Source organism: Carassius auratus, chromosome 48 (assembly GCF_003368295.1).
Source record: "Carassius auratus strain Wakin chromosome 48, ASM336829v1, whole genome shotgun sequence".
NCBI classification, from domain to species: domain Eukaryota; kingdom Metazoa; phylum Chordata; class Actinopteri; order Cypriniformes; family Cyprinidae; genus Carassius; species Carassius auratus.
This window is the reverse complement of record NC_039290.1, coordinates 619,099-643,767: the sequence shown is the minus strand read 5'-3', so window position 1 is coordinate 643,767 and position 24,669 is coordinate 619,099. Positions and strand designations below refer to the sequence as shown.

Sequence of the window (24,669 nt, the reverse complement as noted above, 5' to 3'; positions counted from 1 at the left end):
AGGCTCCGACGCGCCGATCTGAATCAACCGAGTCGCGTACAGGCTCCGAAGTGCCGATCTGAATCAACGGAGTCGCGAACAGGCTCCGACGTGCCGATCTGAATCAACCGAGTCGCGAACAGGCCTCCGAAGTGCCGATCTGAATCAACCGAGTCGCCAACATGCTCCGAAGTGCTGATCTGTATCAACCGAGTCGCGAACAGGCTCCGAAGTGCCGATCTGAATCAACCGAGTCGCGAACATGCTCCGAAGTGCTGATCTGAATGAAAAAAAAAAATATATATATCAACAATACATCCTAAAAGAGTTTTATATTTTTTTAGAAAGAAAGAATAAATTTTACTGACCACAAACTTTTGAACTCTAGTGTTTATTGTTAGAAAAGACTTCTATTTTAAATAAATTCTCTTCTTTTTAACTTTTCATTCATCAAAGAATCCTGAAATAATATCACAGTTTCAGCAGCACAACTCTGATAATAATTTGAACTTTTTTACCTGTACTTTTGATCAAATAAATGCAGTTTCGATGAGAAAACTCCTGTAAAAAAAATAAAAATAATAATAATCAGTTTTTTCATCAAAATAAATCATTCTGATCCCAAACTCTGGCCGGTGTGTGTGTGTGTGTGTGTATAGCACTTACACACTAATCCCCACAATAATAAAGATGTTAAATACTCACCTGAAGAGGAAACAATGTTGCATCATAATGAAATTTTGTGTGACGTACAGTTTTCTGTAAACTGCACTGAGTAAGAATATTTACTGTATTGCCCAAGTTCGTTCATACTTAGATATAATTTTATATGCAATATTACCATTTCTTTTCATCATCATCTTTAAGAGTTCATGATAATTTCTGTTCAACTTTATTTCTCAGTTGATAAATCCATCCACAATTAATAAAACACAACACATGCTACTGAGGTACAAGAAGGCTTTACTTTCAAAAGTCATTGAAATCATTTAAAAATCAAATCGACAAGTAAAAAAAAAAGGCTCAGGTCCAAATATTCATTTATCACCAATGAACTTTTTGACAAAAACTTCCTGCTCCGATGTCCAGATCTGAATTTAAAAAAATCACAAACAGGCTCCGAAGTCCCGATCTGAATGTGTGTAAAAATTAATAATGCATGTGCCTAATTTGAGGACTAATTTGGTGAACAAATAAACGCAAGACTGCCTTAAAAGCTATTCGTTTATTATGAAAACTATGATTTATCATCACATTGTCACTTGGTTTGTGTGAACGTCTTAATTAGAGAAATAAGGTTTAATTAAGACTGAAATGTTTCACCTGTGCTCAGATGAGCTAAGGCTATAAATATTGTTCAGACGTTCGTCCTGGAGCAGGAAGTGAACAGCAGTGACCATGAAAACCTCATCTGACAGGAACCGGAAGTCCCTAAAGAAGTCCAGGAGCACCTGCAGGACGCACAAACAAAGCACTCATGCATATTCTGCGTACATTTACAAGATTAAGAAGGTGTGTTCATGTAAAATTATACCTGGTGTATGTATTTATCCTTCACGCAACAGATATTCGCATTGATTTGCGTGTTTTTTTATTTTTATTTTAGGAGCTGTCTGTTCTCGTGAGTGACGCCTCTTTGATGCGGCACCTGTCCGGTGCGCAGGCGCAGGTGTGTGCCGAGGCCGCGCGACTCTCCAAGTTCAACCGGCGGCACGTCATCACGCAGCGAGAGTTGTCCGCCGCCGCGCGCGCGCTCCGGCACCGAAGCTCGTGACGGCTGGAGATTTAAATGCTGCGGTTTTAGATGTTAATTAAATTTAATAAAGCTTAGCTTTTATAAACCCTGTCTTTATGAACGACGTTTTGTTTGACGTATTGCAGCGCATATTTAAAATGCGTTGAGGCTCGTATGCATGTGTGTATTGTCAAGTTTGTTTTTGTTTTTTTTTTATTCCGTGGCTGTGCTTTAAAAATTAGCTAAGTCACCCAGACTTGTCAGTAGCTAATGAGTTTTGCAACCATAAGGTTAACCCGACATGCTTTAAATATTGCAAAGTTATTAACCGTTATATTTGTTAGAAACTTAAAAGTAATCCGTTACATTTCACTTTTCCAAAGTAGCCTTCTCAACACTGATCATGAATTTGTTTTGGCCAACTGTAGCTTTCCTACTTCCTATAAGAGAAGGTTTTTTTTTTTTTTGTAGTTCAATAGCAGTGCAATATAATGTTATACATGTAAATTATTTATAATGTTAATTGTGAGAAGGGTCAGTGGGTGGTGCTGTAACATCATTAGGCTAAACTTAATATAAACATCCCGTTTGTAGTCTTACCAGGGTGGTCATTAACAGGGATTGTAACGAAACTTCTAGTTTATGCACAATTCATTTTGCCAACGGATATTGCTAAATTATTAATAAATTGCAAGCGTTTCTAACATCTGAAACGCATTTGACAACTTGCCCCGACCTTACATTTCAGAAAGAGCTTTATTTCCAAGTGTAGAGTTGAAGCAATAATGATGCAATCAAATATTTTTTTATATGAAATCAGCATATTTGTGTTAAAGTAGTCTATTTTTAGCCTATAGCTATATAGTTAGGCCTATTTCTTAATTATCCAAACTATTTAGTCTCGAAAACATCAGTATGATAAACCATTGCTAGAGAAAACAATTTAGTACCTACACTGTGTGTGTTAATAAGAAACATAATTATATGATTGAGTTGTTGTTTATCGTAAAAGTAATCAGGCCGACTGTTTTTACCAGATACAGAAAGAGCAAACGCTTTTAAATGTGACACTGAATCTAATTAAATCTGATCACATAAAAAAAATTAAATCTGATCACTCTTCCAGCAACACCGATGAGAGAAGCGCGACTCTAACGGTGACTGGCGCAAGTGTCATCCAATCAACTGCCTGTGCTCCTGAGTGGGCGGGAACAACGTCCTTGTGTCCACCAATGAAAACTCTCCGAGCGTCCACTGAGTAAGGAGCCGTCAGCTGACTGTGTTTATCATCTATTATACACGAGACTCGAGCGGAGACAGACGCGTATCACTGTGAATCCAGAACACATGTCAGTTTATCCCTTATTCACAAACTGACCTCTTCAGAAAGGTATGTATTGCGCGGTTTCATAATTTCTTATCCGGAAATGTTTCAAACGCCGCACGTGACTCAGAAGTGTAAATAGCCGCGTGCATTAGAGATATCATGCTTATTAGTTTAGACAAATGCGTTAATTAGCTTTGCGATTAAATAGATAAAACGCAAAATCTGCTCTGAAGTTTTGTGCATCATGATGGTAATCTCTCAGTCAGTAAAGCCCAACCCTGAGCACATGACACTAAAAACTGACGTTTAAGTTTTAATCATTATATTATCCGCACGACAAATGCATTCTTACCGTATAATAATACTGATGATGATGATAATAAGTATATAACGGTAAACTATGTAATAAAAACATGTAACGAGTATATATCATTATAGTATGCGTTTTACAGTATATAAATATTATTATTAATACAACAACAATAATGATGTTGATAATAATTGTAATATATATGTTTTTAACGCAGAACAGAATTTATTATCATGATTTGTGTTTTTTCCATTTTTATTCAGTTTATTTATTTTAGTATTAGTAAGGCTGTTGTGGTAGTTAAACTAAATAATATATATATATATATACAATTATTTCAGTTATTTAACCCCCCCCCCCCCAGTAATTATTTGCCTTTTTTATACTTTATTTTTGCTAGATGCATTGATATATAATCTCTTTTTTTTATTTACATTTATTATTTGTTACCATTTATTTTTATGGTTTTATTTCATGTATGCCATTTTATAAATTGTGAAAAATAAATAATTATGTGGCTTTTTTTTATTATTCAGAATAGATATGCCCGAAGCATTGTGTTTATTGTCATGATGTGATGCAATATTAATTTGCATGATTCTGTGGCACTAAACACAGTCGATCCTGATTGTCTTTGTCACATTTACCAGGCTTGTATTTATCATAGTTCATCATGCATGGAGAGATTGCGTCTGATCTTCATTCCTGATCTCAGCTCCATCTCTCTTCCCGTTGTCCTCAGATGCAGTTCATGCTGTTGTTCAGCAGACAGGGCAAGCTCCGTCTGCAGAAATGGTACGTTCCTCTGTCTGATAAGGAGAAGAAGAAGATCACGCGGGAGCTGGTGCAGACCGTTCTGGCCCGTAAGCCAAAGATGTGCAGCTTCCTGGAGTGGAGGGACCTGAAAATCGTGTATAAAAGGTCAGTGCAGTGCTTTGAGGTTTGACTTTACCAGCTAACTGATGAAATACATGCGACGTTTACCTGTTTTTGAGCGATTGAGAGGCTGTCGTCTGTCCCACAAAGCAATGCATTCAACAGGCTTTTCTTTTCCAATGAGAAAAATGCTGAAGCAGTTACTGTACCTCCACCATCTCTTTCGCTCTTGACCATCATATCGATCAGTCTGCAAAAATATCAGATGTTGCCCAACGAAACTCACAAAACAATGGAAACCACACCAAAAGTTTAGCGGTATATGAATGCTATTAGTTTTTATCAATATTATGTAGTTTGTATTTTATATTTTCCATTCGTTTTTAAGGTTTTAGTGATTTTGTTGTTTTTTTGTCATTTTTATTAGTTTTTGTTTAAATATGTCTATGTAGTTGTTATACATTTTTACTTCAGTTTTAGTTATTTTAGAATTTCAACTTGAAGTGAATGAGATGTTGCCTTATTTAAATGGTTAAAAAAATGGTTGAAATATAATAATTAAAAGTTTATTATATATAAAAATAATATTATTATAAAAAAAAAAAAAAAATATATATATATATATATAATACACACACATTATATTTATTCCCATTTATTTTAGGATTATTTTTTTTTAAGGTGTAATTTTTAGTTTTGTTAACAGTAATCAAATCCTATTTTCTCTTATTTAGGAATGTTTTTATTTTTTATTGTGTGTAACTGCTTAGAAAGAGGTAAATGAATTAAAATCTTGGCTACTGATTTATCCAAACTCCTTCCTGAATGTCTTTCAATTATTAGTTAAAGTTTCTCTTCAGTCGAAGTTGAGCTCCTTGTCACTTGATTCCTGTTTGAATAATTTCAGTATGGCAAATCATTTACTTCTGTAATTTTACTTATTTCAGAGTTAAACTTGATATGTAGTGACAAAAACATGTAGGACTTGCCAATTGTATGCATGTGTGTGTGTGTGTGTGTGTGTATATATATATATAACTAATTTAACTAGTTTAAATTGAAGCACTAAAGCACCTAAAACTTAAACTAAGAGCTAGAATGTAATTAAAAGAAAAGTTGAAAATAATAATAAAATGACAGAAATAATGCAAAGGGATTTTTGCAATCTGAACCTTCACTCTGTTGATCCCCATTAAAGTCCATTATATGAAGAAAAATCCTGGAATGTTTTCTCTTTAAAAAAACTGAATTTAACCTTAAGCATCTTGGATGACATGAGGTGAGAAACTATCAGGACAGTTTTATTCTGGAAGTGAACTTAATCCTTTAAGTAATTAATCAGTGGAGAAACAACAGCAGCATGTTCACCGTAAAGCTGAGAGGATGCAAACATTATCAGCATCTCAGGAGACAGAAACACACACAAGCAGACCCAAATATTAGATTTTTACTATCTGTTTGCATTAGTTTATCAGTATTCAGGATGCTTTCTAAGGTGTTGCAGATCAATGCATGCGCTGCACTTTAATAGCTTAGTGTTTTGTGACATTATTGTGTGTGTTTGTGCAGGAGGGTGTGTGTGTCAGCTTCTGAGAATGAGCGGAATACAAATCTAACATTGGAATAATTGATTTAGCAGTGTGCGATCTTGTTATTGTTTCAAAGCGCAGCTGAAATGAGCAGCGGATTGTTAGCGTGCCGTTATTATTTGCATGATGTATTTGTTTGAGTATGATGAGTGACTAAAGTATGAAGGGATGGTTCTCTTCTTTATTTCATGAGGAGTCGAGGCACGATTCTCCTGAACACTGAATACACAATCACACAATTGTGAAACACAATCTGTTGTTTCAACACAGTTTAAATATGAAGAATACAGGTCAACACAAACCCAAAGGCTTCTTCTTAAAAGAAAACGTGTAGCTTTTTGAGAACTGAAAAAGAAAAACGTTTGTTATGAATCAGTTTAACGGTAGAGAATGTGCTTGTATTTACAGAAACGCATATTAATCAGTCTATCTGAATTTATTAAAAACAGAATACACAAACTGTTGCAATTTTAATATTTTAAGTGTTTTTTTTTTTGTTTTGTTTTTTACTCTATTTGCTTTTTTAATTGAATGTAATTAAATTTACTCCATTTGCATATTTTTATATTTAATTTTGATATTTTTGTTATTTTAGTTTTTTGTTACTTGTTCACTGAATTCATATTTGAATTTATTAATTACTCCATTTGCATTTGTTTTGTTTTAATAATTCATTCAGTTTGCACATTTTATCTTTATTTATTATTTGCATGTTATTTTAGTTTGTTAATACTTCAGTTGATCAGCAATTGTTTTTATATAGGTGATTCACTCCATTTTTATATTTAATTTAATTATATTTTACTACTTGTGCACGTTATTTGTATTTTTTTGTATTTTCTAATAAATGACCTATTTAACAGTATTTAATTGAGGCTGCAGGAACTTCAGCAGTACAGATGTAGTGCCAGTAAAACACACACAGCAGAAAGAGTCTAGACGGCTGTAATAATGAACGTGACCTTGTGTCTGCAGCAGTTCCTCTGGTTCTTCAGGCTTTGGTTCTGTTCCAGACTGATTCCCTCACAGCTCGCCTCGTCTGACCTCTGACCCCGGCTGCCTGCTCTTAACAGCTTACAGTCTGTCTCTGGCAGCTTTGTTCCAACTGAACATTAGCATTGCTAATCAGCAGTGAGGAGGACATGTGTGTTTTTGATGAAACATCTTATTCTGATGCATACTGTACTATATTACCAAAGCTAATTTTCCATCTGGTTTGTGCAATTTCTGACCGTCAGTGTGTACAGGTTTATATATTAGTTTATGTGGAAACAAAGTTGTTTACATGTTACCAGTGATGACCAGCAAGGAAGAACTAGATGTACACTAGTTTTGATAAACATTTATGAGGATTGCGACTGTGTCTCTTTGAAATAATTAAATCTTTTGACACACTTGGTAGCAAGAAACTTGCTCAACTATTACTTGTTAAACCCATTTGCATATTTTGTTTTCATTCACCCAATTTCATTTCATTACATTCACTCTGTTTGTTTTTTCATATTTTTAATAGTATTTTATTGCATGCACTCCATTAGAATTTTTTGTTCAATTTTTTTGTAATTTTTAACTTAATTTGCATATTGTTTGTTATATTTTATTACTTTATTTCCATTGGCTTAATTTAAATTTTCACCCCTTTTTTATCTTATTACATTAATTTAATTTGCGCTTTTTATTGTATTTTTCTACTTGTTCACTCAATTTGAATATCTTTATCTTATCATCTTATCTTTATCTTCTGGCAAAATATCGGTGCTGGTATTGCTAGATCTCAGTGCTGCGTTTGACACTGTCGATCATAACATACTGCTAGAGAGACTGGAAACTGGGTCGGGCTTTCTGGGATGGTATTTAAATGGTTCAGGTCATACTTAGAAGGGAGAGGTTATTATGTGAGTCTAGGAGAGAATAAGTCTAAGTGGACGTCCATGACATGCGGAGTCCCACAAGGCTCTATTCTAGCACCGCTCTTGTTTAGCCTGCATATGATGAGAAATAATTATAACGAACCAAATTGCCTATCACAGCTCTGCTGATGATACCCAGATTTACCTAGCCTTATCTCCAAATGACTACAGCCCCTCTGCCAATGCATTGATGAAATTAATAGTTGGATGTGCCAGAACTTTCTTCAGTTAAACAAGGAAAAAACTGAAGTCATTGCATTTGGAAACAAAGATGAAGTGTTCAAGGTGAATGCATACCTTGACTCTAGGGGTCAAATAACTAAAAATCAAGTCAGGAATCTTGGTGTGTTTCTGGAGACAGACCTTAGTTTCAGTAGTCATGTCAAAGCAGTAACTAAATCAGCACCCTATCATTTAAAAAACACTGCAAGAATTAGATGTTTTGTTTCCAGTCAAGACTTGGAGAAACTTGTTCATGCCTTTATCACCAGCAGGGTGGACTATTGTAATGGGTTCCTCACCGGCCTTCCCAAAAAGACCATTAGACAGCTGCAGCTCATCCAGAACGCTGCTGCCAGGATTCTGACTAGAACCAGAAAATCTGAGCATATCACACCAGTCCTCAGGTCCTTACACTGGCTTCCAGTTACATTTAGGATTGATTTTAAAGTACTTTTACTTATATATATATATATAAGTCACTAAATGACCTAGGACTGAAATATATTGCAGATATCTTCACTGAATATAATCCTAACAGAGCACTCAGATCATTAGGATCAAGTCAGTTAGAAATACCAAGGGTTCACACAAAACAAGGGGAATCTGCTTTTAGTTACTATGCTGCCCGCAGTTGGAATCAGCTTCCAGAAGAGATCAGATGTGCTAAAACATTAGCCATTTTTAAATCTAGGGCCCTATCATACACCCGCAAGTGTTTTACTAGTTTCAGTCTGGCACCGTTCACATTTTCCCGTACAGGAATGGTTAAATGGTCTTTCATTCTTTTTAAGTCAATTTTTAAATCATTTTCAAAGTTTTTAAATATCTGGTTTTATTTTTATGATAATTTTTCTTAATGATTTAAAAAAAAAATGTACTTATGTAAAGCGCTTTGAATTACCATTGTGTAAGAAATGTGCTATATATAAAAAAAAACGTGCCTTGCCTTATCACGTTTACACCCTTTGCATATTGTATTTTATTTTATCGCTTGTTTATTTGCAACATTCACTCGATTTGCATTTTCATATTTTTTTTGTGTTTCATTGCTTGTGCACTCCGTTTGCATATTTTATTTTGTTACAATCACTTCATATGCATAATTTTTATTTTATTGTTATTCCTTGTTTGCATATTTTTATTTTATTACTTGTTCACTCGATTGACATTTTTGAATTATTTTCAATCACTCCATTTTCATATATATTTAAACAGTTTATGATGTACATAAGATAACTATAGAAGACTAAATGAACGATCATGCCGTCTGCTGATCACAGCAGCACATTATCACAGAGAAAAACGCTTGCTCCGCAGCTCTCGCCGTTCAGAGATCCAGCTGAGAGAATGAAGATTAATGAAGTGTCAGCTGGAAAGAGTATACAATGTTATTATTAAACCACACACACAGCTGATCAGACATAACCAGAAGATTCATTGGACAATAATCCACAAATCAAGGCTTTTGTCCACTTGTCCTGTCTGTATAGATGTTCATATGATATGATATATCCCACAATCCTCCGGTGGAAAAATATTAATGCTGTTTGTTGGAGAGGTTGGAAAGTGTAGACTAATCTGCAAATGTCAAATCAGTTTTTAACATATGACTTCATGACTTTCACTTCCTGAAAGTGTAGTCCTTAAATATGTGCTTGGTTTAATCTAAAGCTCGCTTGAGTTTGTTCTTGATCATTAGATGTGATGTTGCGGTTCCTTAGAAGTCAATCTGAGAGCAGTTTCCTCAGGTAGTGCAGAAAAACATGTTGCGCTCAGTCAAAAATAATATCACTGCTGTTATAATCAATAAAGTAGTCTGTTTCTTTTTTTTTTCACATTCTCCACAGCGGTTTCTTCTGTTTTCCTGGACTGTTTGAAATAGAAATGGTCTCTCATAATGTATACAGTGCATTTTGCATTAGATATTGTTTATATATACTTAATCATCTATATTTCAAAGTCAATCTGAGTTTCTAAGATGTGTATATATGCAGTTATAGCAATACTAAAACCATTTTTATATTTGTAAATATATACAATTATTTGCCAGTTTAAGTCAACACCTTGACAACCACAAAGCAACACTTTGGCAACTATCTGGAATATTATAACAAACACATACTGTAGCAACACCCTAAAAAAACACTCCGAACACCTTGACAACCACATAGCAACACCCTAAAAAACACTCAGAACACCTTGACAACCATCTGGAATACTATAGCAACACCCTAAAAACCACTCGGAACAGTTTGACAACCACATAGCAACACCCTAAAAACCACTCCGAACACCTTGACAACCACATAGCAACACCCTAAAAACCACTCCGAACACCTTGACAACCACATAGCAACACCCTAAAAACCACTCCGAACACCTTGACAACCATCTGGAATATTATAACAAACACATACTGTAGCAACACCCTAAAAAAACACTTCGAACACCTTGACAACCATCTGGAATACTATAGCAACACCCTAAAAACCACTCGGAACACCTTGACAACCACATAGCAACACCCTAAAAACCACTCCGAACACCTTTACAACCACATAGCAACACCCTAAAAACCACTCCGAACACCTTGACAACCACATAGCAACACCCTAAAAACCACTCCGAACACCTTGACAACCACATAGCAACACCCTAAAAACCACTCAGAACACCTTGACAACCACATAGCAACACCCTAAAAATAACAAACACATACTTTAGAAACACGCTAAAAACCACATTGAACACCTTCGCTTATAGCATAGCAACACCTTGGCAACCAAATTTATGTTTTTATGTTGCAGATACGCCAGTCTGTATTTCTGCTGTGCCATTGAGGACCAGGACAACGAACTGATCACACTGGAGATCATCCACCGCTACGTCGAGCTGCTCGACAAATACTTCGGCAGTGTAAGTCATGCGACAGAAAATAAACTGACATTTATCTGTTGCTTCCAAAAACAAAAGCAATTGCAGATTACAGTGACGGATCTTCAAACTCAGGTTTGTGAGCTGGATATCATCTTTAACTTCGAGAAGGCGTATTTTATCCTGGACGAGTTCCTGCTGGGAGGCGAGGCTCAGGAGACGTCCAAGAAGAATGTCCTGAAAGCCATCGAGCAGGCGGATCTGCTGCAGGAGGTGAGGCTTTAAAGCATTTTGGGGACAAAACACTTTGCTGAGCAAGCTAGTTGAAGTTAATTAGTCAGTTGACATGTAAATATCTAGCTTCTATATAATAACACATCAGGTTTAATGGGTCTCTAGAATACTGAGCTTTATTACTGCCACAGCAAAGCAAAAGGCTGCTAGTGTATATCATGTTTTTGTCCGATCTTTGAATCGAATTGTAGAAATCCCTTAGGAGCTGCAGGTTCACAATGACTCATTGGTTATCGGTACACACACACACACACACACACACACACACACAAAAACACATTCTGCTTTTGTGTTTTACCCAGCTTGCAAAACAAAAACTCCTTTGTTCATTACAGTGTAGATGAACTGAGCTTTCACACACAATCCCTTCATCTTCATGGAGTCTTACAGAAGCACAGATCTGCAGGATCTCTGTCCTGATGCAGGAATTTCAGAATGAAGCTGAAGTATGCCATTTTTTAATGTTACAGTGTTTTCTCATATTCCATTTGAGTGTGCAGAGCATACTGCAGCAACACTCAGAAAAGTCTCGGGGCACCTTTATAGCCAGATAGCAATGTAACAGTAACCACTCAGAGAACTTTAACTGTCTCCTTATTACACCCTAGCAACCATTCAGAGCATTAAAGCAATAAAATATTGTAGCAACAAGCTAAAACACACTCAAACACCTTAGCAATCACAGAGCAACAACCTAGAAACCATCTACAATACTGTATCAACACACAAAAAAAAACATGCTTGGCAACAATTTAGCAACCGTCCAGTGCATTATATCAACCACATACTGTGGCAGCACACTAACAACCACTCAATTCGCCATGGTAACCACATAGCAATGCCACAGTAACCACTAAGAGAGCTTTAAACAGTCACCTCAGAACTGCATAGCATCACCATAGCAACCATTCAGAGCATTGTAGCAATAAAATACTGTAGCAACAATCTAAAACACCTTGGCAATCACTTATAATAGTGTAGCAACCGTATAGCAACACTAAAGGAACCATCCAGAACCTTCTTACAGTCACCTCCGAACCGCATAGCAACACCCTAGCAACCATCCAGAGCATCATAGCAACAACATACTGTAGAAACCATCTAAAACACTCAAAATATCTTGAATCACTCATAATACTGTAGGAACCGCATAGCAACACTATAGGAACCACTCAGAGCCTTCTAACAGCCTCCTCAGAACCACATAACAACACCTTAGCAACCATTCAGAGCATTGTAGCAATAAAATACTGTAGCAACAATCTAAAACACCTTGGCAATCACTCATAATAGTGTAGCAACCATATAGCAACACTATGGGAACCACCCAGAACCTTCGTACAGTCACATCAGAACCGCATAGCAACACCCTAGCAACCGTCCAGAGCATTATAGCAACAACATACTGTAGCAACAATCTAAAACACTCAAAATACCTTGAATCACTCATAATACTGTAGCAACCTCATAGCAACACTATAGGAACCACTCAGAGCCTTCTAACAGTCACATCAGAACCACATAGCAACACCCTAGCAACCATCCAGAGCATTATAGCAAGCACATACTGTAGCAACTTTCTAAAAATGCTCAAAAACCTTGGCATTCGCATAGCAACTCCTAGGTAGCCATCAAGAATATAACACATACATACTGTACCAGCCATCTCAAAACCTTTCATAGCACCTTGGTAACTGCATAGCAACAACTTGGAAACTATCCAGAACATTATGACAACCACATTCTCTAACAAGGCACTCAAAATCACTTGACAACTGCACAGAAGCATCACATTTACCGCTCGGAGAACTCCAACAGTTCCCTTTGAACTGCATAGCAACACCCTAGCAACCATTTAGAACTCCGTAGCAACACACAGAAATGGCATATGACAACCAGAACATCCTGGCAACTGCATAGACCACGATAGTTAGCAGATTGTCCTAGCAACCTCATAATAACAGCCTAGCAGCTAGCCAAAATGCCTCACAACTGCAGAACATGCTAAAAACTACTCAAGACCTTAGCAACCTCATAGCAACACCGTGGCAACATAAATTGTGCTTGAAGTTCCACTTGATGCCACTAGAGGCTCAAAAATGGCAAACTTCAGCATTACTCAGGTGTGCTGATTTAATGACCCTTCCACACTGCATTTGATGTCTTTTTCTCTCTCTCTCTCTCTCTCTCTCTCTTGCTTTCTGTATCTTTCCTTCATGGTCCGCCTCAACTGTTTTGACTTACAGAATCTAGATTTTCAGATCCGTCTGCTTCCAGGTATGATTTCTGGATTATTGACGGTAGAGTCTGTAGCCGTCAGTGTCCCTGTAGCACTAGTCATTAATCTGATCCCATCGGAGCGTGGTTTTATTCTCCATGTCCTCAGCTTCTGGAGTCTTGATCAAACCAAAACTAAATTAATCTGATCTGGGCAGGAAGTTGATGACATGTTGAATTTCTCAAATAAAAAGTCTAGTAGTAACTACAGAATAATTGAGTGAATCTCATGAAAACGGATCACAAAATAATATTTTACATAAAGAAATGAGGAAATTAATAACAATCTAAAATCTTAATAACCCTAAAATAGACTTTTATTTTTCTTAATCTTTTATTTTTCTCTGTAATCTTCCCCCAAAACCAAAAAAAAAAAAAGTCATATTTTATATAACATTTATATTTTGAGTAAAACGGTGAAAGTTTAAAATAAGGAATCATTTGTTAACATTAGTTATTGCATTAAATAACATTGAGAAATCTTAATTTTACATCTTTTTAATGTTCATGTTTATTCACAGTGCATTAACTAATGCTAACAGAAAGCACTTTAAATTTAAAGTATTAGTAACTTCATATTAACTAATTTTAATAACTGGTATATAATTATTGATCATGTTAACTAATAATTATTTTAATAAATTTGTAAAGTTTTACTACTAAAACAAACTGATTAATAGTGGTTAACAAATGTTGAGTTGTTTTTCATTTACACTTAAGCAAGATATTTTTCAAATTCAGATATTTAGTTTGAGTAAAAATTAACCCTTTCTGACTATTAGTTTATTAGACAGTTTTTATGTAAAATATGAATTCTTATTTCTTTTTATTTTGATTTGAATGTTTGGTGAGATTCACTAATTTAGTACCTGTACATTATCAGAAAAGTCTCCCTTTGATGAATGCATAATGTGATTGGCTGTTGTTTTTAATTAAGGTTGTTTAGGCATGAGTTACAGACTAGAGGAAATAGAAACATTGACCATCGTTTGTTCAAAGAATAAACAATTTTTGTCCCTTTATCTGCTGATCGGAGGTCAGATTTGTGTTTGTTTAGTGGATCTGGTTTGGTTTTAATGAGCTGCTGCTCTATTTCAGCAGTTTGTGACTGTATTGTTTGTATATTTATTACATTAAAAGTCTTTAGAAAAAGAGACCTTTATGCAATAAACTAGTGAAATCACTTAATTATTGTGATTTTAGCTAGTATTGTTGTATTCTTTAATATCAGTATTTATACTGTACGTCATTTTGACCAATGCATTTATGCTCATTTTTTTCCCTCTAAAATTTAATATGGGAATTTATGTTTGAATTATTGCATCAGAAACATGACTTAACTCCAAAAGACAAATGACGTGGCACATAAAAAATAAACTCTTAAAAATTTATAAAAAACAAAAAAAATTACCAAAACAAAGTAACTATATAGTAAATCTTAAAAGTAAAATTAAATCAAACTATCTATCTTACTGTACTATAGAATAATTGTGTAAATACAAAAATAATAATTTAAACAATTAATGCAAAAACTTTTACTTAAACTTAACATTTGTATTTAATAGATTTGAAAGAATATATATCTAAGTATTATTTACAAATTATCAGTATCATATTAATTAACACGGGTTTAGCAGAAAAGGCTTAAAAGTGCATGTATTATTGGCCTGGAAATCACAATTTTCCTTGACCATGGGGCATGTTTTTATGCTATAAATTTGCAATATCATATTTAATTTTTTCACTGTGTTGATGTGATTATTTCCTTCGGCCAGTTGCATAATCTCAGCCTTCATGTTTGTCTGAACTACTCAATCAACTCACAGTTGGGATAGAAGTCTTATGTTGTTTTGACCAAGAACCAAATGAGATTACTGACTTCTAATTCTTCGTCTAAGTGGTTTATTTCTAAGGAGTTTGTTTAAGAAAGACTTTTTAGTTTTTGTTCAGTCACTGTAACCACATTCTCATTCAGTCGATCACAATCTTTAATTCGAGTTCCTGGCCTCCTGTGAAACTGATTCGGAGACATTTTGTGGAATGGGGCTGTTTGATTGGCTGGTGTTTCTGTCAGTAGAGCCAGACTGAAGACTGGGGCAGTTTGGCCAATGAGGAGATCTTATAAGGGACCGGAGTCCCGCCCACTCTGTCAGCTTATTGGTAAATGGTGTGAATTGCCTGAGCTGAATTCTGATTGGGCATGATGAAGCTCTCGCTCGCTCTGATTGGAGGAGACGTGTTGATGTGAGGGAGGGGGGGGGTGTTTGACTGCTAAACTCGTGACCTTTGACCTGGTCACAAGATTCAGGTTGCATCCCAGTTCACAGGCTAATAGTTTGTGAAAGCAAAATTATACAATAAAACAAATTTATACAAAATTGTTTCACCAGATTGAGCAGCTCGGTGTCTATATGTAAAAGTTAGTTTATCAAAGCTATAAATAGAAAAAAATTGAAAGGAAAAAACTTATTTGAGTACGCTTTGCAATAAAATGGTTTGACTTTTTACATCAGAATTTCACATTTAATTGAAAATAGTTTCTACACCACATTTTTTTTTTAGAGTTGCATTAAAAATTCAATTATTGAAATAATATATTATTTTACAAATGATTCAATTATTATTAGACTTAAATCATAATTCAGAGTTTGCAATTACAAGTAATCCATTCTGAACCTTTCCATATTTAAAAAAAAAAAAAAAACTGAAGATTTTGCTTCAAAATAAAACAATTGAAAGTGAATCATAATTTGTCTTGACTGTAAAATAAACTGATTCATAAATTGGGTTGCATTTGTTAGGTTGCATTAATGAATCTATGACATGTTCAGCAAATTACTTAAAATGTAATTACATTTATATTTGATTAAAAAATGTATAGTACAATTAAATTATACATAATAATAAAATATAATATATATTAAATTATAATTAAAAAGGTATTGTATATATATATATGTATGTATGTATGTATGTGTGTGTAATAACACAAACTAAAAAAATGAAACTTCTTTTCCTGTTGACAAAACACTCGGGGAAAATTTTTAGTGTAGCTTTAAGAATTTAATTACATTTTAATACATTACTTGAGAATTAAATGATGAGTGTGCTTCATAATTAAATAATGAGCATGTTACCTACTTTTATCATTTGTATATTGTATTATATAAAATAGTTTTAAAGAGTTTGCCACAACTAGTACACTTGTAATCCATTCACCACTAATCCATGCAATTAAAAACTGCAGTATTGCTTCAAAATAAAAGCTTTGAAAGTGAATCCTAATCTGGTGTACTGTATATGAATAAGATGAATAATAGTCAAACTGGGATGCAGCGTCAGTCTTAAAGGGCCAGTAACAGTCATTTCTGTCTATTATTGGTTTGCATCATAATGACACATTGTCTGAACTCGCTCTGTGAATACATGCATGTAATGCAGATGTGTGTCCCCGTCTCCACAGTGGACGCTCTTGGTGTGTGTGTGTGTGTGTGTGTGTGTGACATGATGCTCGATGGGAACTCACCAGCACTGGATGACTAGTGATGTTTGAACTGCACTTTCATGCCTGCATTACTCCGTGTGTCGCTCTGTTAGTGCAGGAGCCGGAGGGATGTGATTGTGTGTGTGTGTGTGTGTGTGTGTAGATCCATCCGTAGACTATCAGCTGCTAGAAAGCCAACACTGGTGTCACGACGCCTCTGTTTTGTGTTTGTTAATGTCCAGCAGGTGTTTTGAGTCCGAACATATCGTCCGAGTCCACAGGACTGTTCCAGAGTTAAAGCGCTTCAGGTCTGGGTTTCCTTCCATCCGTAGAATCGTGTCACTGTTGTTAGAGCAGAAATAACACTAGATGATCAGTTTAATGTAGATGTGATGGGTTTGTAATTCTGCCCTGTCTTGTGTTTGTGTGTCATTGAGTTTATGGTTTATTTTGTGGTTCCCACATCGCGTCTGTCGCTTCAGGGCCAACACAGCACTAAAACCACCATGAAAAGTCACTTAGAAATGTCTCAACTGCATTTATTTGGTTAGAAATACTGTAGAAATTGTGAAATATTATTAAGGTTTAAAACAGCAGTTTTCTGTGTTAAAGTGTAATGTATTTCTGTGATGCTCCGCTGTATTTTCAGCATCATTCCTCCAGTCTTCAGTGTCACATGATCTTCAGAAATCATGAAAATATGATGATTTACTGCTCAAGAAACATTTCTGATTATTATCAATGTTGAACACAGTTGTGCTGCTCAATATTTTTGTGAAAACGGTGATGCATTTTATTTTTCAGGATACACCGATGAATAGAAAGTTCAAAAGAACAGCATTTATCTGAAATAAAATAGAAATCTACTGTAACATTATAAATGTTTTTACTGATCTATTTAATGTACAGTATTCATTCTTTAAAATAAAAAAAAAACAAATCATACTGACCCCTTTTGAACTTGACTGTTATTAGTGATCATATTTAGTTAAAATTTAATATATTTGTCATATTGTATAATGTATTTTGCATAATTAATATTTTAAATATTGCATTGAAAATCAATTTAATGCGTCTTTGCTGAATACATATATTACTTCCTGTCACATTAGGCTTTTGATTTTATTTATATTGTTTATATTGCATTCAGAATTAGATTTTGAACGAATGTAAAAGCGTTCAGAGTTTGTGATCTGTCGATGGTTCGTCGTGTTGTTTTCCCGTTGCATGTCATCTGTTGTCCTGCATGTCTCCGTCTGCATGTTTTCAGTGTATGTGTGTGTTTTTGTGTGTGTTTCTCCTTTAGCCCCGACATGAGTACTTTAACGTTCCCGTGTACTGATTGGCTGCATGCTGAGCCCCTCCCCCTGCACGCCTGCTGGCTCCGCCTCTGTCTCAGCACCATCCAATCACAGAGCTGCATCTTGGACCCAGTATCACCTGCACACTCGTCATGTCTCGTTCATGTTTGACCGTGTGTGTGTGTGTGTGTGTTTTAACTGTGTCTGAAAACAGGACGTTTTATTTTATGCAGATTTGATTCTCAAGTAACTTAAAGTAGTAGTTCACTTCCAGAATGAATATCTCCAGATAATTTACTGCAATCCCAGTCGAGGGATAAAGTCTAATCTAGCGAAACGATACGTCATTTTCCTTAAAAAAAACAAAAAAAAAAACTGTGTAAATGCAGCAAAACCTCAGGCCAAAACATGCATAAAAACTGATTTTACAAACCCAATGCAAATGCTTTCTTGAAAGTATATATTTAAAATAACGGAGTACTATTAAATATGAGGTGTCTGTATAATGTGATCTCAGTGAACTCACATGAAATCATGTTTACTCGTGTTCAGCGGATGATAAATCTAGTCATTTTATAAATGCACATCATGACAACTTCAGATTTAGTTTCTTTCTTGATTTATTTAGTAAAAAAGATACAGCAAATAAGCAATTGTTTTTAATTTGTATTTTTTTAACCCCGTAATGCCTGAAATGTTAAATGGTAGTCAAACATATGTCATAGTTTGCATATGCATCATATTTGCTCCATCAGGCTTTTATGGCTCATATAATCTGATATAATGAGAATATGGAGGAAAAACCGCTTGGATTTTATTCAGAGACTATAAAAAATGAGAATGTAAGTCATGATTTAGTCGATCTGTCGATGAATGAATGTAAAGTCACGTGTGTTTTGTAAAGCTGTAGAAATAAACAAATGAAATGTGAGAAATTGTGAAGAAGTGTGCTTGTGTTTATAGCTTTAGTTTTGATTGACCAGCTCATGAAACCTGGCCGGGGAATATCTTACACAACATAATTATATCTCTACTTTTTATAGCACTTTTAGCAGCCATCTGATCTGAATATGATATTTTACGGGGCTCATAAATACAACTTTATCAGTCAGTTTAAGCAGGTAAGATAAAATGAAGATGCCATGAAGTGTTCAGCACTCATTTATTAAATGAAATCATATCCTTTTGAAGTTTCATTTAGCCAAATCAGGATTTTTGCATGAATTTTGGACCGTTTTTTGCAAATCTATTTGTGGTGGTCAACTGTTTATATTGTGGCTGCCACCATATATACATCAATGTATGGGAAACACTATATATTCATACCACAATACTATATTATATATATATGTGCATATATATGTATGTATATGTTTGTGTCTTTATCTGATGTTTAAGACCAGAGCACTGAGCCAAACTCACATTCAGTCAAACAATGAAGAAAACTAAAGACCCCTTACTCTCTGATTTAACCCATAGAAATGAGTTTTGTTGCTGTAAAGTAATTTCTTTAATAACATTTTTGATTTGAAAAAAAAAAAAACCATTTAAATGAGAAACGTTTTTGTGTAGTTCAATGTGCACTTTTAAAATCATCATTATCTGTAATACTTTATTCAATTACACGATGATAAATATACTTTTGTTTTTATGAAAAAGCTAACATTTGAAATATTTAGTGTCTGTTGGTAAATATTTAGATTTCGTCACAAAAACAAAACCTAACATTTGAATAATTATTGTTTTTTGGTAAATATTTAGTTTAAAAAAAAAAAAACAAAGATAACATTGAAATATTTTTTATTTTATTTATTTTTTTATAACAGAAAAACCCAACTTATGAAATATTTAGGTTTTGTTGGTAAATACTTAGTTTTTATAATAAAAATCTCATATTTTAATTATGTAGTGAAAACCCTTTTATTTCCATAAAACCAAAACCCATATTTTATTTTTGGTAAATGTCATTTTTATGACAAAAACAAATCCCACATTTACTTTTTTTGGGTAAATATTAAGTTTTTATAACAGCAACAAAGCTCACATTTGAATTACTTAACATTTTATGATAAATATTTAGTTTTTTAAATAATAAAAACAAAGCCATATTTTAAAATGTTTTTTGGGGGGGTAAATATTTATTTTTATAACAAAAACAAATCTCATATTTTAATTATTTACTGTTTTTTTTAAAAGAAAAAATATATAACAATAACAAAACCCTCATTTAAATGTAGTTTGTTTTAATGACAAAAACAAAGCCCACATTTACAGAATTTGGTGTTTAAAAAAAAAAAACTCATTTATTTATTTTGTAAATATTTAGGTTTTATAACAAAATCTAAGCCAAATATTAAATTTAATATTTTTGGTAAATATTTTTTACAACAAAAACAAAGCTCAAATTTGAATTATTTAGTGTTTGTTAGTAAATATTTAGTTTGTAGTGATCTTTCTTCGAATTGTTCCACCTCTGAAGCATCTGTGTCGTTTAGATTGATTAATGTTAACTAGTCTTTGTATTCATCTAATCTTTGATGTTTTAACAATTCCTGATGGTACTTAAAAAGTTTTAATGTGGCTAAAAATTGTAAAACATTTTTGGAAACTTGCAAATAACAGACTTTCTATCTCTTCTCCCCTGCACACCATGTATTGGCCCGATGATGTTCAGGATGCCAAAGTAAGTTCAGCTTGTACCTTGTGCTCTGGTTCTGTGTTGTAATGTATTTGTGTCATCAGTGACACATCTCCATGTGCTTCATATCAAATAAACCTGCTGAGCTCCGAGAGGTGACACTGCATGACACACCAGCCCAAAATCTATACAATAATTGCGAATGTATATTTAGCACACTGTTTTTATTTGATAAAGACTGATATTTGATCTAAGACCTCTAACTCATGATGTCTGAGCGGGGAAAAGTTGTTCTCAGATGTCATCTCTTGGCCAGTGTAGACAAAACCTTTAAAACAGGATTAGCAATGTATCACCACCTTGTCTTTCCACTGTTTGTGATCTGATCTGATCTGTTGACTGTTAATGAAAATAAAATAATTTGAGTAAAACATTCATAGTTTTGCATACATTCAGAAAAAACAATTATAAGAGATATTTATATTTACATGATGAATGCAAAGTTAACGCAGATTCACTGCAAAAAGTTATGCATTCTTCATAATAAAACACAAAGCTAGCATTTCATTATTTAGTATTTGTTTGATCAATATCGTTTTTTATAGTAAGCACAAAGTCAAAAGATTTTTTTTCTCATTTTTGTTGGTAAAAATGTAATATCAGGTTTTTCTAACAAAAAGGCAACTTTTTCATTTAGTGATTGTTGAGATATATATATATATATATATTTATTATAAATAAAGGTACCATTTGAATGATTAGCTGTTTAGTTTTTTTTTTATAACAAAGCCAAGATTTAAAATATTTAGTATTTGTTGGTATTTATTTATTTATATGTATAAAATGTTTTTTTATTTTATATATATATATATAACAAAAAACACACCCAGAATTATTTTGGTGTTTGTTAAATATATATATATATTTTTGAAAATGATAAAACACTAAGCTAACATTTGAAATATTAAGTTTTTGTTAGGTAAATGTTTTTATAATTAAAGGCAAATTTTTTATTATTTGGTTTTCATTAGGTAAATATTTGTTTTTGTTTTTTTTATAAAAAAAGTGAATTTTTATTGTTTGTTTGGTAAATATTAGTTTTTTTAATACAAAGTCCAAATTTGAATTATTTACTGATTGTTTAGTAAAAATAGATTTTTATAACAAAACAAAGCCAACATTAAATTTTTTTAAATGCACCCAACATTTGAAATATCAATGAGTATTTGTTTTACATAATGAAAACAAAGTCCTTAATTGAATGAATTAGTTATTGTTACATTTTTTTTTTTTTTGCAAAAACAAAGCCCACATTTCTTATTCCGTGTGTGTTGGTGTGTAGCAGGGTTGGAGGGTTTGCATGTGTTGTGTTCTGGAGTGATTTCGATGCTTGAGCGTGTGATCAGAGAAAGTGTTGATCTTCCTCCCACAGGAAGCAGAGACTCCCCGCAGCGTCCTCGAGGAGATCGGACTCACCTAAACCCCCACGAGACCTCCGTCCCAAACACACACACACACACACTCAGCCTGACCAGATGTAGCACACACTCTTCACCATGTTTCCGTGTTGGTCACCTTTCCTCCTCTTGACATTGGTTTGTGAGCAGAAGTTGTGTTCAGCACCAGACTTTACATCTGCTGTGAAGATCAGCGTCCCACACGCGTCGCGCTGCTTGTGATTCTCTCATCGTTTGGAGTCGGTATTATCAAATATTCCTGCTGTAGACTCTCAGTCGACTAGCTTTACAGTGTTTGAAAGGGTATTACGTGACTTAGGGAATTTATATAATTTAGAAAATACAAAAAAAGACACAAAAGGGATTTATTTACAAAACCAAAGAGTGCTTTCTTGTTGTTGTTTTTTTTTTACTCTAGTGTATTTGAACGCAAACGCCTAATATGCTGAAAATATTTAGACCTAATTTAAGATTTATGTATTTGAGTTGCATATATAATTTCTAATAAACTTAATGTGATTCATTTTTGCCAGTCATGCATAAATGGAAAAAGGTCAGATTTCTGCATTCAAAAAAAAGCATCTATTGGTTTTAAAAAATTAAATTTGAATTATTGCATTTATTAAAATAGTTTAGAATAAGCATAAATCTGTATGTGAGAAATTATAAACTTTCTTCAGTTAAAAAGAAAGTAGCAATATTCAGTTAGTTCAAATGAAATTAAGACAAATAGGATTTATTGTTAATAAATATATAAACCTGATTATTGTGCCTAAAACACGTTCAGTTTCTTAGTATTTATTCTTTAGTTGTGTATGACTAACAAATTCTTATCGCATTAAGTTTTTTCGTTTCTTTATGATAACGCTTTATAATCCAAATGCATTGATATTTGGCATGCACTTCAAATACATGAATCTTAAATGTTGGCCTAAAAATGTTCTGAGTGTTGTTTTCGGCTGTTTTATTATTATTATTATTATTATTTGCATTTGTACTCTAGTAAAGTATGTTTCTATCGTCAGTCTGGATTCATTTCTCTAACCTGAACAACCTCTCCACTCCAGTCCATCAGTGAACATCTGGAGAAGACACAAGATGAAACACGTCCAGCTTTAAGATGTTTTTAACTAAAATAATCCATAATAACACTTCCTCCAGTGAAGAAGTGCATCATCTGCTGTTGTCTCTCATATTAGTTTAGAGCTGTTTAAACGCTGCTTGATCTGTGCAGATTTCTCTCCTGATTCAGACCAGATGCACTTTTTTTGTGATGTTTTTATCAGACTCTCATTCTGACGGCAGAGCATCCGTTGATTTCAATTCTCTGAATCTGATGAAAAAAGAAACTCATCTTTATCTTCCATGGCCTGAGAGTGAGTGAATAATGAGCAAATATGATTTTTTTGGTTAACTATTTCTTTGAATGACTCACAGGTTGTTACATGCGTGCTTTTTTAACATGTTCATGTTCAGTATTTTGTACAGATGTTGGTTTTCACTGGCGAACACAAGTCAGCCGGTGTACAGACATCACTCATCTACACGTCAAGCTCTTCATGTTCACTAGTTTCATCTCGCTCTGGTGAGACGCTGTGTTTTGTTGTCAGAGAGAAATCAAATGAGTTTATTGTTGAAAATTGAAATAAATTGATCTACAGACGTTTAGAAGTGCATCACCGGTCTCTTTCTTCTGATGCTGATAGTGTATGAATATTTTTTTGCTTCTTGCAGTAAACATTTTACACTTAAATGTTTCAATTATGTCCACTCAGAACAAAACTCTACTCTTTCTACTCGTCATTTTCTACTCTTTCTGCTGCTGGAATATAAACTTAAAATATTAAAACGCATATAAAATGTGTCCGGGATGCATAATATATATAGTCATATTACAGGGTGATTATGTCTATCAATATATCAGGAGTGGCAGATATTTGATATCTCAGGCAATATTTGTTTGTTAGTTGATTTTCTTATTTATTAACCAGTCAGTTTTGGAAGATATTTAATCTAACAAGCACTGAATATTAAAAAGATAATGATAAATCTGAATTAACAGATATTAGATTTTTCTGGGAACTTTGTACATTTTAAGAATCAGAATGAGCTTTATTGCCAGGTATGTTTACACATACGGGGAATTTGTTTTCGTGACAGAAGCTCAGCAGTCCGGACTACCCTCTGTAGTCTTCTGAGGTCAGATTTAGAAGCTGAGCTGAACCAGACAGTTACTGAAGTGCAGAGGATGGATTCAATGATGGTGGAGTAGAACTGTTTCAGCAGCTCCTGTGGCAGGTTAAACTTCCTCAGCTGGCGAAGGAAATACAACCTTTGCTGGGCCTTTTTCACAATGGAGTCAATGTGAATGTCCCACTTCAGGTCCTGAGAGATGG

General features: G+C 34.0%; 2 protein-coding genes across 7 annotated transcripts; both read left to right on the top strand.

Moving 5' to 3' along the window:
- Positions 1-1,333: 1,333 nt before the first annotated feature.
- Positions 1,334-1,820, top strand: LOC113065415 (histone H2B.1, sperm-like). The gene is made up of 2 exons (XM_026236635.1): positions 1,334-1,491; positions 1,586-1,820. Exons 1-2 carry the CDS (start codon positions 1,378-1,380, stop codon positions 1,751-1,753), a joined length of 282 nt encoding a protein of 93 aa, XP_026092420.1. The 5' UTR covers positions 1,334-1,377; the 3' UTR covers positions 1,754-1,820.
- Positions 1,821-2,852: 1,032 nt separating this feature from the next.
- On the top strand, positions 2,853-23,938 carry LOC113065414 (AP-1 complex subunit sigma-2). Of its 6 annotated transcripts, none has more exons than XM_026236631.1 (7): positions 2,858-3,104; positions 4,094-4,272; positions 10,756-10,864; positions 10,958-11,095; positions 13,363-13,393; positions 17,123-17,185; positions 18,184-19,109. In XM_026236631.1, the coding sequence occupies exons 2-6, from the start codon at positions 4,094-4,096 to the stop codon at positions 17,173-17,175; spliced, it is 510 nt and encodes a 169-aa protein (XP_026092416.1). In that variant the 5' UTR covers positions 2,858-3,104; the 3' UTR covers positions 17,176-17,185; positions 18,184-19,109. The 6 variants fall into 6 exon arrangements, with proteins under 6 accessions (XP_026092414.1, XP_026092416.1, XP_026092415.1 ...); XM_026236630.1 differs by having other exon boundaries at positions 17,120-17,185; XM_026236632.1 differs by lacking the exons at positions 13,363-13,393; positions 17,123-17,185; positions 18,184-19,109 and adding exons at positions 20,853-20,861; positions 22,249-22,478 and having other exon boundaries at positions 2,861-3,104.
- Positions 23,939-24,669: the final 731 nt, after the last annotated feature.

What these genes read in the sequence shown, in the direction of transcription:
- LOC113065414 (XM_026236629.1), top strand. Translation starts at nt 4,094, where the DNA reads ATGCAGTTCATGCTGTTGTTCAGCAGACAGGGCAAGCTCCGTCTGCAG. An exon ending in CTGAAAATCGTGTATAAAAG is followed by an intron (nt 4,273 to 10,755) that starts GTCAGTGCAGTG and finishes TTTATGTTGCAG; the next exon opens with ATACGCCAGTCTGTATTTCT. An exon ending in AGGCGGATCTGCTGCAGGAG is followed by an intron (nt 11,096 to 13,362) that starts GTGAGGCTTTAA and finishes TTTGACTTACAG; the next exon opens with AATCTAGATTTTCAGATCCG.
- LOC113065415 (XM_026236635.1), top strand. Translation starts at nt 1,378, where the DNA reads ATGAAAACCTCATCTGACAGGAACCGGAAGTCCCTAAAGAAGTCCAGG. An exon ending in ACATTTACAAGATTAAGAAG is followed by an intron (nt 1,492 to 1,585) that starts GTGTGTTCATGT and finishes TTTTTATTTTAG; the next exon opens with GAGCTGTCTGTTCTCGTGAG.